The sequence below is a fragment of the Canis lupus genome, chromosome 31 (assembly GCF_003254725.2).
Source record: "Canis lupus dingo isolate Sandy chromosome 31, ASM325472v2, whole genome shotgun sequence".
NCBI classification, from domain to species: Eukaryota; Metazoa; Chordata; class Mammalia; order Carnivora; family Canidae; genus Canis; species Canis lupus.
This window is the reverse complement of record NC_064273.1, coordinates 33999095-34012880: the sequence shown is the minus strand read 5'-3', so window position 1 is coordinate 34012880 and position 13786 is coordinate 33999095. Positions and strand designations below refer to the sequence as shown.

The 13786-nt window shown below is 37.5% G+C and overlaps 1 protein-coding gene and 1 long non-coding RNA gene across 5 annotated transcripts in view; one reads left to right on the top strand and one right to left on the bottom strand.

Annotated features, from left to right (window-relative positions):
* The first annotated feature begins 1143 nt into the window (after nucleotides 1–1143).
* The window catches only part of LCA5L (lebercilin LCA5 like), a 34139-nt gene continuing 21496 nt past the window's right edge, over nucleotides 1144–13786 (top strand). For 3 of the 4 annotated variants that reach the window (XM_049104718.1, XM_025449888.3, XM_049104719.1), the window contains exons 1-2: nucleotides 1144–1297; nucleotides 13327–13664. In XM_049104718.1, the coding sequence (XP_048960675.1) occupies nucleotides 13337–13664 (328 nt within the window). In that variant the 5' untranslated portion in view covers nucleotides 1144–1297; nucleotides 13327–13336. Of the gene's footprint in view, nucleotides 1298–11866; nucleotides 11959–13326; nucleotides 13665–13786 lie in introns of all 4 variants that reach the window. The other variant, XM_049104717.1, reaches the window with a different exon arrangement.
* On the bottom strand, nucleotides 1278–7821 carry LOC125754149 (uncharacterized). The gene is made up of 3 exons (XR_007407646.1): nucleotides 6054–7821; nucleotides 3603–4210; nucleotides 1278–3117 (listed from the first exon to the last, which is right to left on the bottom strand). It is a non-coding gene; the product is annotated as an uncharacterized LOC125754149 (long non-coding RNA).

The following is a 13786-nucleotide window of genomic DNA, read 5'->3' as shown; positions in this document are numbered from 1 at the left end:
GTGATGGTGGCCATCCTTAATCCTTGCAGCAATGTAAATTAATGTTTCACTATTAAGCATGAAGCTAGCTTTTAAGTTTGAGACGTGTATTTACCATGTTTGGAAATCATTCATTTAGGGTATATAGGGCATTTTCAGTTGGATCAGGAGTACTGAAAACTTTGTCTTGAGTAATGGGTATGGAGATAGGAATTAAGGAAGCATAGAAGCACCCTAACCATTAATTTATTTAATTAATATGTATTGAACACTTAGTATATCCTGGGAACTCTTCTGGGCACTGAGGATGCAGCAGTAGACAAAACAGTCAAAATACTACAATTGTGAAGCACAATTCAGTGGGAAAGTCAGGCAATAGATAAGGGAAATAATACATATTATGTCAGATAATGATATGTGCTGTAGGGAAAAATAAAGTGGAAAAGGAAACTGCAGTGTTGAGAGTGGATGAGACAAGAGGGGAAACTTGAATGTCAAGCAGTTGTTTCCCATGAAGCAGGACTGGTTACAACTACAATTGCCTACCCACACAGTAATTTGGGGTGGAAAACATAGCAATTGAAAACCAAAGCATTCCTATGAATTAATCACAGCTTCACTGTAGAATATTTACTTTAAGAATAAATTATTATTCCACTAGGAATAAATCCTATTATGCCACTAGGATTTCCTAGTGGCAATAATAGCCAAGAATCTAACAATTTGTGAGAATGTTGAGCCAGAAGGACAAATTTCGGTGTATAATACCATGTCTCTAATATCAGTGCTTCTAAAATAAGATCCAGTTCCCACCAATAGTACCAGGAGGGTCTTCCTTTTCTTATTTTTTATTGTTTACAAGTAAGTAACATGTAATCCAAAAACTTTTATTATTCATGTTCAACTTTGCACTGGAAGGAAAGAACAGATAGACGAGCCACGCAATCTTTTGTTCTGCCCCCAAAATTTTCAGAAACACCACTCTGTTGTGGCTCCTTCAAATCTTATTTCCTGACCAATGGTGAAGAGCTGATGCACTCTGATAGAGATAAAGTCCTAGTGTGTGTGAAATGAGTATATATGAATTAATACTGATTCAAGATTGTAAACTATTCTTCTATATAAATGCTTATTTGTGACATTTTCCTTTTGTAATATTCTAGGTTTTTTGAAATATATTCTTTCTTAAAAAGAGACCAAAACATGTCAAAAAATCCTGCCCTGGAAACATCATAAATACTACAGTTTGAAGAACCCTCCACTCAGAACATATAGCAGATCTTCATATATCTTAGGAACGTTTCATTAAGGACAGCAGGTATGCATTAATTCATTTTAAAACCATTTTAGCATATTTTTGAGGTCTGCTTTTTTTAACAAGCAGAATTGAAGACAACTACACAAAAGTATAGTTTCAGAATGATTCAAGTCTATATCTTGATCTTGAATATTCTCCTTTCTAATTCTATAATTAAACAAACATTATATACAAATTTTTTGTTCTTCTAGGCAGGCATCCCTTTTCATGGTGCATTCCAGAAAAGCATGTCATCAGCTGGATTGCATTTTTTCCATTTAAACAGTGTTCTTAACTGTGGATTGTATTTCTGAGTTATAACAGCAAAGAAACCACTGTAAACCTTGTCATGATAGAAACAGTGAAATTATGCTTTGAGGGCAATAAAACAGGCACTTGTATACTGTAAACACTAGTCAGTATTCAAAATAGAAATGTTGCCAAAATCTGAACTACACACCACCATAAACTGGTACATTAAAAACTAGTCACCCACTCTATAGTAAGCATTAATAACATAATTACTAACTACTTAGTTTTAAATCCTTGAAAGCAGAAGTTTGCCTTCTTCATAACCCTAGTGTCTAATAGATCCTAAATAAATGTTACTTTGACTTAACATTTTAATTAATTAGTTAATTAACTAGAACATTAGATGGTTGCCCTGAGACCTAGATTTTTCAATAATGCTCCACATAACCAGAAAAACCTCTGTGGAGGCTGCATACATTTTTAATTGATAACAATGATGAATAGCCTAGTTATATTAATACAAAGACACTCAAAAATAGTTTCATCAACTTAAAAATGTATTTATAGACCTGATATTAGTCATCAATCCATTTTAACAGATCAGTGAGAAAACTGGTGTTTAACAGACTGAATATTCCAGAGAGCTGCTTGATATATGCATTCACATCTCATTGCTGACTAGTAATAACTAAAAATTGTACTTCATTTTACATTGTTCATGATGTCTCTCAGACATCAGTGTCATGAAAAGGAATGGAATTATCACAGGTGAACCAAAACAGACCTGTATTTGGGTCCTATAGGTAGAAATTTTAGGAGAGTTCTGGGATCTTGAAACTTCTAAAATTCTAAGAATGTTCTGATTCTTTAGTGGGTATAATTTATGTTAAGGTCAGGTAATTCTTTTGGTCACTGAACCATCCTGATAAAATATATCTTGAATGTGTTAATTATCTATGCCTGTGTAACAAACAAGCCAAAAACTTAACAGCTTAAAACATTAGTGTGGTTGGCCACCACTCCAAAAACTATTTTGATAAGATCATGATTTAATTAAAATTAATGGATTAGAGAGAGAGAAATATGGCATTCTATTTTTTCAAAATTAAACATTCCAGAAAGCATCTGTTAACCTAAATAAACTAAGTTGTTTAGCATAAAATCCTATTTTTGCATGTTCTACAAGATGACTGTTGATTTTGTAACCTCCTATGGTAGATTCATGCAGAAGTTTTCTGTTCTATAAGTCTCTCTCTAGTTTTCAAATCAACACTAACTGGCTGGAAAAACAACAAATATTTATTATCCTATGGGTCAGGACTGGGCACAGCTGAGTTCTTTGGCTCAGGATGTCTCTCAGGGCTGCAGTCAACCTGTCAGTTTGGGCTGCAGTAATCCCCACACTCATCTGGGGGAAAATCCCAAGCTTCCAAACTTACTCAAGTGGTTGGCAGTGGGATTCTATTTTTCACTGCCTATTCTACTGAGGGCCTCAGTTCCTCACTGGCCATTGGCTTGAGGCCTCAGTTTCTTGCCACGTGTGCTTTTCCATGGGTTTGCTTACAACATGGCAGCTGGCTTCCATCAATCTGAACAAGTGAGAGAAAAAAAAGAGGGTGATTAAGACAGAAGTCAGAACCTTTTAGTTACCTCATCTTGAAAATAACATCTAGGGCCTCCTGAGTGGCTCAGTTGATGGAGTGTTTGCCTTTCAGGTCAGGTCATGATCTCAGGGTCCTGGGACGGAGCCCTATGTCAGGCTCCATGCTCAGTCTACTTCTCCCTCTGTCTCTGCCCCTCCCCCTGCTCATGTTCTCCCCTCATTCAATAAATAAATAAGATATTTTTTAAAAATTTTTTAAAAGAAAGGAAGTGATATCTGAGTCACACTCCAGGAGGGGATTACACAAGGACATGAATACAAGGAAATGGGAATCAGTGGGAGCCATCTTAGAAGCCACCATCCACACTAAGTATATTCCAAAGACAGCCTCTGAAAAGTATATAATGGCCCCTTCTTTACGGTGCTCTAGTACTCTCTAGGGTACAGAAAGTGACAATGTGGAGGAATCACCTGATGGTTTCCCCCGTTGAATGTCTGCAGTTAGTGACATTATCATCCATAGATAACAGGGTGCTGCCTCTTCCCCTTGGTAACCAGTGAAGAGGCCTTTTAGTCTTCCAGATAGTGCCTGACCACCCTTTCCTGAAACCAATACAGTACAGACCGAATCTAAGGTAGCTTGAAGTGGTTCTTAGAGAAGGATTCATGAATAGAACTGGTTTGGGAAATTAAAGCATAGTCTCTTTGTTCTAGTGTATAGTTCCTGCTTATACTGTCCACTGCCTGAGCCTGGGTGGAGAAAGGGTTTTCCAGGTGGATATTCCAGAGGCTTTTGGCAGGAGCCTCCCATGGACTCTCATTTCCTAACTCTCTTTGCTTCTTGCCTTTATCTTTTCCCTCTCTCTCTTGATAACCTCTCTCTTCCCACTTTTCCTTCAAGATTTACCTCACTTCCTTAGATAATTAATAGCAGGAAACTTCCTTAGTCTGATAAAGGAAAAACCTACAGTAACATCAGGCTTAATGGTGAAAGACTGGATGCTTACCTTCTCAGATCCAAAACAAGACAAGGACATCAACTCTTACCAACACTTGTATTCAACATTGTACTAGAGATTCTGACCAACCAATCAGGCAAGAAAAAGAAATGAAAGGGTCCATATTAGGAAAGGAGAATTTAACTCTCTTTATTTACAGTTGACATCATCATCTGTGATAGAATCTACAAAAAAGCTACTAGAACCAATAAGCAAAGCTACAGGATACAACATCAATATGAAATATCAATTGTATTTCTGTATACTAGCAGCAAACAATTGGAAATTGAATTAAAAGATGATACCACTTACTAAAACCAGTATAATAGCAGTTATCATCAAAAATATGAAATATGAAATACGCCTGGGTGGCTCAGCAGTTTAGCGCCTGCCTTTGGCCCAGGGCATGATCCTGTGGTCCCGGGATCGAGTCCCACATCAGGCTCCCTGCATGGAGTCTGCTTCTCCCTCTGCCTGTCTCTGCCTCTCTCTCTCTGTGTCTCTCATGAATAAATAAAAATATTTTTTTAATTAAGAAATACTTAGGGATAAATCTGAAAAAAGATGTGAGAGACCTGTGCACCAAAAACTATGAAACATTGCTAAGAGAAATTAAAGATGGCCTAACCAAAACTGTGCCGTACCCATGGATAGAAGGCTCAGTTTTGTCAAGGTGTCAATTCTCTGTGAATTTATCCATAGACTCAACATAATCCCAATCACAATCCCACTCGGTTTTTTGAAGGAACTGAGAGGCTGATTCTAACATTCCCATGGAAACTCAGAAGACCTGAATAAAAGAGCCAAACAACTTTAAAAAACAAAGAACAGAGTTGGAGGACTAATATTATCACATTTCAAGATTAATTTTAAAGCTGTAGTAACCAGAACAGTGTGGTATTGGTGTAAAGGTAAGAACTAGCAGAGCAGAAGAGAGAGCAAAGAAATAGACCTACATATGGGCATCTCAGTTATAAATGTGCAAAGGCAGTTCAGTGGAAAAGGGTTGGTCTTTTCAAGAAATGGTGCTGGAACAATTGATAACCTTATATCAAAAAAGTAAAACTTTGATCAATTTCTAATCCATAATAATTAACTCAAGATACATCAAAGTAAAACATAAAACTATAAAATTTCTGGGAGAAAATCTTTGTGGCTTCAAGTTATATAAAAATTTCTTAGATACAACATTCTAAGGATCATTCTTAAAAGAACAGATTGGCAATTGGGCTTCATCAAAATTAAAAACATCTGCAGACACTTTTAAGGGAATGAAAACACAAGCCACAGACTTGAAAAAAATATTTGCAAACATACATCTAATAAAGGACTTATGTCCAGAGTATAAAAGAGCTCTGAAAAGTCAACCATAAGAAAACAAACAACCCAATTTAAAAACAGACAAAAGATTTGAACAGATACTTCACCTACCCCTGAAAAAAAAAAAAAAAAGGAAGAAGATATAAGGACGGAAAATAAGCAGATGAAAAGATGTTCAATACTATTAGTCATTTGGGAAATGCAAATTAAAGCCACATGAGATATCACTAAACAGACCAATTAAGTTTTTAAAAAGAGTGACCATATCAAGCGTCAGCAGGGGTATGGGGCAGCAGGAACTCACACACTGCTGGTGGGAATGCAAAATGGTACACCACTTTGGAAAACAGTATGGAGGGATCCCTGGGTGGCGCAGCGGTTTGGCGCCTGCCTTTGGCCCAGGGCGCGATCCTGGAGACCCGAGATCGAATCCCACGTCGGGCTCCCGGTGCATGGAGCCTGCTTCTCCCTCTGCCTGTGTCTCTGCCTCTCTCTCTCTCTCTGTGTGTGACTATCATAAATAAATAAAAATTTATAAAAAAGAAAAAAAAAGAAAAAAAGAAAACAGTATGGAGGTTTCCTAAGAAGTTAAACATATACTTACCATATACTCCAGCCATGCTACTCCAGGGCATTCACCCCAAAGGAAAGAAACCATACGTCCATACATAAGACATGTGTATCAATGTTCACAGCAATTGTATTTGTAATAGGCAAACTACGAAGAAAGCAGAAAAGTCCATCAGCAGATGAATGAGTAAACAAATTGTGATGTAAGTCACACAATTGGATACTACGTGGCAATTTTAAAAAAATGAACTCCTGATACACAGAGTAACTTGGATGAATCTCAAAATAATGATGCTGAGTTAAGCCAAACCAAATAAAAGTGCAGACTGTATGATTCCATTTATATAAAACTGTAGAAAATGCAAACCTAGGGTAACAAAATACAGTCAGTGGTTATCTGGGGTGAGGGTGGGGAGCAGGGAGCATCATGGGAAAGGAATGACATGGGGGTCCAAGGAAACCTCTGGAGGCATTGGATGTGTTGACTCTGGATGATGGTGCTCATCTCACTAGTATATACTTATGTCTATAATTATCAAATTGTACACTTTTAATATGCACAGTTTGTTATATGTCATTTGCATACTGTTTTGCTATATACTCAATAAAAGAGGTGCTTTAAAAAAAAAAGAATTGTATCCCAATGGCTTAGAAATTAGTTTTCTTATAAAATATATACTTTCAGTAAGTCAAATAAGTTGACCTATTGGATTTGTTAAAAATGATCATTTAAATGTTGGTGAATCACCTAATAAATGCATTCAAGTGTTGGTACTATTATTTCTGAACTGCTTAATGTGAAACTGGTCTTCATTTTTCTTATGACCTGTTTTTGTCCAAGACTGCTATTAATACTAAGAACAATTGTCTATTAAGCAGAAAGAAGCACATCGAGTTTACCTAAATGCCAATATTAATAACACTGACATTAATGAGTTCTAGTAAATCCCTGGGCCAGCCAGGTCAGATCCAGACCTTACTGGGTTGTAAACATATTGTTTCAAAAGAAGGTAGCACTATGTGAAGCATTTATGACGATTTTTAAGCTTAATAAATTCCAAAACAATTAATGTATTGAGGCTATAAATGGAAATTATAGTTTGTGTTTACATCAGGCCCATATGGGTAATGTCTCCAACTCAAGGCCCTTAACCTGATCACTTCAAAGTCCCTTTTACTACATAAGGTGTTTTGTTGTTTTTTGTTGTTGTTGTTGTTGTTTTTTTTTTTACTGCATAAGGTGTTTGTGCCTATTTAATTATGAGACAGTGATAGATGAATGAACCCAGTAATTAATCTGAAGTTACTTACATTTTTTTCAGTGAAATAGATTTAGGTTATAATAGTGACCAACAGTAGAATAACTATGCCTCATACCACATACTACAGAAATGCACTGAAAACAAGCAGACAGTACACATACTAGATAATTGGTGACAAAAAAGAATTTTCTACCCACTCATCCACACACAAAAATTTTTATGGTAAGACTACATCTTGGCCCATCCTATGGAAACTATACCTAATTGCATTAGATGAATTATTAGCAGGAAAGATTATGGATAATTTTGCTAATATGGCATCTCACTGGACATCTTTAATTGTGATTTTTTTCAAGCATTTTTGAAGAAGCAGCAGTTACTGCCTCCTAGCTATAGAGACCCACAGGAGACCGTATGCAGTAGGACAGTTCAGTCATCAATAGAGGCTTATGGTTCTTGCAAATCTAAATGAGGAGAGCAATAATGCCTTCAAATGCCCCTTCTTTTTTACAGCTAAACCTATAAAACCTCCCATTAGGGTACATTTTAATCTGATAGAATTGCTTTAAGAGTGAGGTTGTTTATAGATATTAAGGCTTACTTGGCACCAATGGATTTCCATTAGAATTACACCCCCCCCATAATATCAATATTTATTAAACAAAGAGACCAGGATGACTAGCTCGCTGCTATATCAGACGTGGGGCAATCAAAGCTCATTTTAGAACTATGTGAGCATATGATTCAAAGGGAATTAAAAAAAACCTGTACATGAAGTGGAGTATAAGCATCTCATAAAACCTCAATATTCTAATCTAACAGTGGAAAAGAACACTCCTCTGCCCTAACCTCCTTATATTCCATCATCTCCCTGTTCCTGTCATGTCAGATTCTGAGTGAGTTGTAGTGATTAATCTGAAAGATTAAAGGATAAGGGATTATTTTCAATATAATCACAGATTTGGGACTCTGGACTATAGGTAAAACATGAAAAGCTGAATAGAGAGTGATTCTCATAGGTTTATCACAGGGTTTGACATAATTTAACATTTTAAGATTGTAGTGATAAATAAATTGGGTCAAATTATGTCCATTTTGGGTCAAGTAGTATGGTTTAAGTGAAAAGAACTTTATTTTTTCTATAAATTTATTTTTTATTGGTGTTCAATTTGCCAACATATAGAATAACACCCAGTGCTCATCCCATCAAGTGCTCACCTCAGTGCCCATCACCCAGTCACCCCCATCATCCTGCCCACCTCCCCTTCCACCACCCCTAGTTCGTTTCCCAGAGTTAGGAGTCTCTCATGTTCTGTCTTCCTTTCTGATATTTCCCACTCATTTTTTCTTCTTTCCCCTTTATTCCCTTTCACTATTTTTTTATTCCCCAAATGAATGAGACCATATATTTGTCCTTCTCCGATTGACTTACTTCACTCAGCATAATACCCTCCAGTTCCATCCACGTTGAAGCAAATGGTGGGTATTTGTTGTTTCTAATGGCTGAGGAATATTCCATTGTATACATAGACCACATCTTCTTTATCCATTCATCTTTCGTTGGACACTGAGGCTCCTTCCACAGTGTGGCTATTGTGGACATTGCTGCTATAAACATCGGGGTGCAGGTGTCCTGCCATTTCACTGCATCTGTATCTTTGGGGTAAATCCCCAGCAGTGCAATTGCTGGGTCGTAGGGCAGGTCTATTTTTAACTCTTTGAGGAACCTCCACACAGTTTTCCAGTTCACATTCCCCCCAACAGTGCAGGAGGGTTCCCCTTTCTCTACATCCTCTCCAACATTTGTGGTTTCCTGCCTTGTTAATTTTCCCCATTCTCACTGGTGTGAGGTGGTATCTGATTGTGGTTTTGATTTGTATTTCCCTGATGGCAAGTGATGTGGAGCACTTTTCTTTAAAGGCCAACAGACTTGGATTCAAAACTCAGTTCTCCTTCCCACTAGCTCTGTGACCTTGGATGAGTTTGTGCTCTTCTGTAAAATGGGGTCACTAATACCTGTTACACAGGACTGTCCTCATGATTAAGTAAGCTACTATATGTAATCTCCTACCTCTGTGTTTGGCATACAGTATATGGTGGTGATGATGATCGTCATTCAAGCATTTACAAATACTAATTGGGTGGCAGCACTCTGCTAGGCCTGAAGTTACAACAGGAACAAATATAGTCTCTATCTTCAGGGAGTTTTCAAATGGCAATAGTCAAGCACCGGTTCCCAGTACAATAGTTGATGGGGAAACAAACTGACTCTTGGTTGCATCTCTCACATAAAGACACCAGCAATGCCCTGGAGAGTCCTGGTGTTTGTCCTAGAATTACTCTTCCAAGAAGGAACTAGTATTTGTTGATTGTGTACTATGTGACAAGTACCATGATAGGTATTTACAAACAATTTCTCATTTCTCCCTATATTAACTCCATGGAATCAGTGTTATTATTCAATTTTACAGATGACCAAGATCACTTAATTGACAGACTCGGGTTCAAACCCACGTCGGTCTGCCTTCAAATTATCACCTTCCGCTGTCTCACTCCCACTCCTGTGGCTGTTGGACAATTTGTGACTATAAATGAACAACACTCTTGAATTAAGCCTGTATCCTACAATGCTGGGATGGCTTTCTCAAAGGAGTGGTCTGAGGAAGAAGGAGGAAAGTTTTATAGAGCTTTAGCAGGAATGGTCCGCCAAGAACAACTGGTCAAAAATTCTTTTCACAGATTACCAGAAGATTTGGGGGTATTATTTTCTCACAGCAATCTGGGTTTATCAAGATGGATGGGGAAGAAGTTAGGAGCTAAAGTCATGAGCAAGAAGGGGTAAGGAGGAGCCCCTCCCAGGGACAAGGACAGGCAAGATTATGAGGGCCACAGAGGAACATTTTTGATCTTTTGGGATCTTACACACTAACATCTTGGTCTCTTAATCCGTTTGCAAAGATTCAAAAGTAAGGATCTTCATGTGCGTCTACCCAATGTTATATGGCAGAATGGGTCTGGAAAGATCCATTCTTTGCCTTAGATCTGTGATATTTGCAGTTGTGATGCTTAATGAAAAAAGTCCTGACTTTGAATCAGGAAAACATGAACAGTTGCTTCACCTGAGCCTGCTCCCTTCACGAGTTTGGGAGTAGATGATGTCAACGCAGCTTGTGGGAAGTAAAAGCACTCATTAAAGATTAAGTACACCTGCACCCCAATGTTTCTAGCAGCAATGTCCACAATAGCCAAACTGTGGAAGGAGCCTCGGTGTCCATCGACAGATGGATAAAGAAGATGTGGTCTATGTATACAGTGGAATATTACTCAGCCATTAGAAATGACAAATACCCACCATTTGCTTCGACATGGATGGAACTGGAGGGTATTATGCTGAGTGAAGTAAGTCAATCAGTGAAGGACAATCATTATATGGCTTCACTCATATGGGGAATATAAGAAATAGTGAAAGGGATTAAAGGGGAAAGGAGAGAAAATGAGTGGGAAATATCAAAGAGGGTGACGGAACATGAGAGACTCCTAACTCTGGGAAACGAACACGGGGTAGTGGAAGGGGAGGTGGGCAGGGGGTTGGGGTGACTGGGTGATGGGCACCAAGGGGGGCACTTGATGGGGTGAGCACTGGGTGTTATATGTTGGCCAGTTGAACTACAATAAAAAATACACATAAAAATTTTTAATAAAAAATAAAGATTAAGTACAATACTAATATTAATAGTAGGATTAATTTGGACTAAGACTTCTGTAGTAGGGAGATGGTAAACCACCGCCTATATTCCATGAGAAGAGAAGAAAGCTTGAGAGTCAAGCCAATGCAGAAAGAGGCAGAGGCTGAGGTAGGAAAAACAAAAACTCTCAGTAGAGAGGACATTAGATTCCTGTTGGGAAGGGTCTGATGGCAGCTAATTGCTCTTTTTCTTCCTTGATAAAACAGAAGAATTGGGAGTATTTAATGAAAACAAAAATAACCCTTGTAAAGACCCCAGGAGATGAGTTCCTTTGTTATGAACTGCTGTCGACTATGCTGATCTAACAGATCTCGTGGTGTTACCTGCCTTAATGCAGGGGCCTTATAGAGGAGCACAGAGCCATCTGGTGTGTAACTAAAGTTAGTGTTATTGAGGGCCCACATTTGGGATCCTTCTTGTATTTTCATTTTCTCTCCATTTTAAATTCTCACTTTAGACAAAGGCTTATCAACAGTATCAAAAGTTTATGTAAGGGGCACCCAGCCCACTCAGTCAGTGGAGCATGTGACTCTTGATCTCAAGAGTTGTGAGTCCGAGCCCCATATTGGGCATAGAGATTACTTTTTAAAAGTTTGCAAAAAAAAAAAAAAAAAAAAAGTTTGCAAAAAAATGAAAAATAAATTTAAAAAGTTTGCATACATTGGAATCACTCTTTCTAAATTACCGTGGATCAGGGCTATCTATGTGAGAAGCAGTGTAGTAGCTGTCCTGAGCTCTCTTGGAGCTAGACTCCTTGTACTTCAGAGAGCTAACTTTCCTATGAAATTTTTGTCATTTTGGGGAGTGTGCAGTTAACTGTGGGCCGTCATCTCTCCCAGGGCCCTTAGGTCAAACAAGAAGAACGGTGTATTGCAGACCTTGTGGAGTGCATGTAGGAGAGTTTGCGTGAGAGACATTGTCATCCAGCCTGGTTTGTGACACGGATTATTCTGCTCAGTCAAGTTCAATACTACTGCCTCTGCTCTATACCAAGAATTTTTAAAATAAAGTGGAAGTAAAATACAGTAACTTATTTTTCACTGAATGTTAGTTAAGCAGGGTGCTAGGAGCAAAGTGCCAAGGAGTTGTTTTAGCTACGTGGAACCCTGAAACAGTGTGTGAAAGTTGCTTTGGGGAGTAATTCAGTAAACTACAACATTCCTAATCTAAACATTCCTGAAGAACTACTATGTTTAAATCACCTTATATTGTACTGAATTTGAATCAGATCTACCTGAAATAAAAGTGACTCTGTCTAGATCTTAATTAAATTAAGCTTTTCGGGCATGGACTTCGGTTACAAGGACTTTGGACTATGTGGTATCTTTTGTCCCTGATGAGACATTAGGATCACATCATCAAATTTCATTTTCAGTTTTAGTTTTTAAACACATTTCTTTGAAGTCTGCTTTACTTTATTGCTGTTTAATTCCCAAGTAAGATTTTGCTTTTTCACATTGAATATTTAAATTTATAATAGACAAACTTAGTTTTGATTTTTCCAAATCCATTATAAAAGTTTGGCCTTTGTGTAGCTACAAATACAACCAGTTCTTTATAAAAGAAATGTAAACTTCCTGCTGGATGGATTGTCTCAAAAAGGTTCTAACACTTGAATGATTTTCCCATGCAAATCAGCATGTTTTTCTGAATTGCTTCTGTCATCATGTAGCATATAATTAGGGAAGTCATATCCATGTTATAATAATCCAAAGGAAGCACAGAAAGGAATGCAAATCTTTTAAATTTAAATATAAAAACTTATGATCATGGATCAAGTTTACATCCCTGGTACCCACTATTACTCTTAATTTTAGAATGAATATTAGCTCTAGAAAACTAGAAAACTATTATGTAGTTATATATTAGCTCTAGAAAACTAGAAAACTATTAATCTACACTGACTTTCCTAAGTGTTGCACTTCACACCAGCCATCCAAACTTAGCAAATACAGTCATTTTCTTCGAGGCAAAAAAATGTCAACATTCTTAGAGAATGAGGATATAATTCACTAATTCATAAATGGTTGTCATTGTTGTTCTCAGATGTGAACTTTATCTTACATTATCTGTGAGTTTCATCTCACCAAAGTTTGGTCTCAGGAGTCCCATATCTTATGTGGGGAAAAAAAAAAACAAAAAAAAACATAAAAACCAAATTGAGATTTTTCCGGAAAATAACTTCAATAGAATGTGTTGCTTCCCTTTCCTAATCCTTCATTTATAGTTAAATATACTAAAGCATACGTTCATTTTAATGTCAGTAGCTATACATCTAAAAATACTTTTCTTCTGTCAGGTTGTTAACTATGTCTCTGGCTGGTCCAGCAGAAACAGACGTAGCCGGGCACCTCCCCAGTGTGGCATTAGGACCCAGTAGGATGGCTGCAGAGAGTGAGAGCAGCCTGGGTGCAGGTGACTGTCCCAGGGGCAGTTCCAGGTGTGCCTCCGATAGGAGTGTTGACTATAGCAGATCTCAGTGTTCCTGTAGAAGTTTAAGTTCCTGCTGTGATTACTCAGAAGACTTTCTCTCTGAATGTTCGGAAACTGCTCTTAACAGAAATTATTTAGAGAAGCCTGCAATAAAAGAAACGGACAAGAAGAAACAGTATGTTTCTAAAATCTCCCAATCTAAAGGTAAGAAACAATATTTCCCAAGGAAGACCAAATTTCTGTTTCTAATGACATTATTATTTAATGCACTCGTATTTGAAGTAATCCACATTTAGTTTTATTGTCCTCCCATATTTTAAATGTGT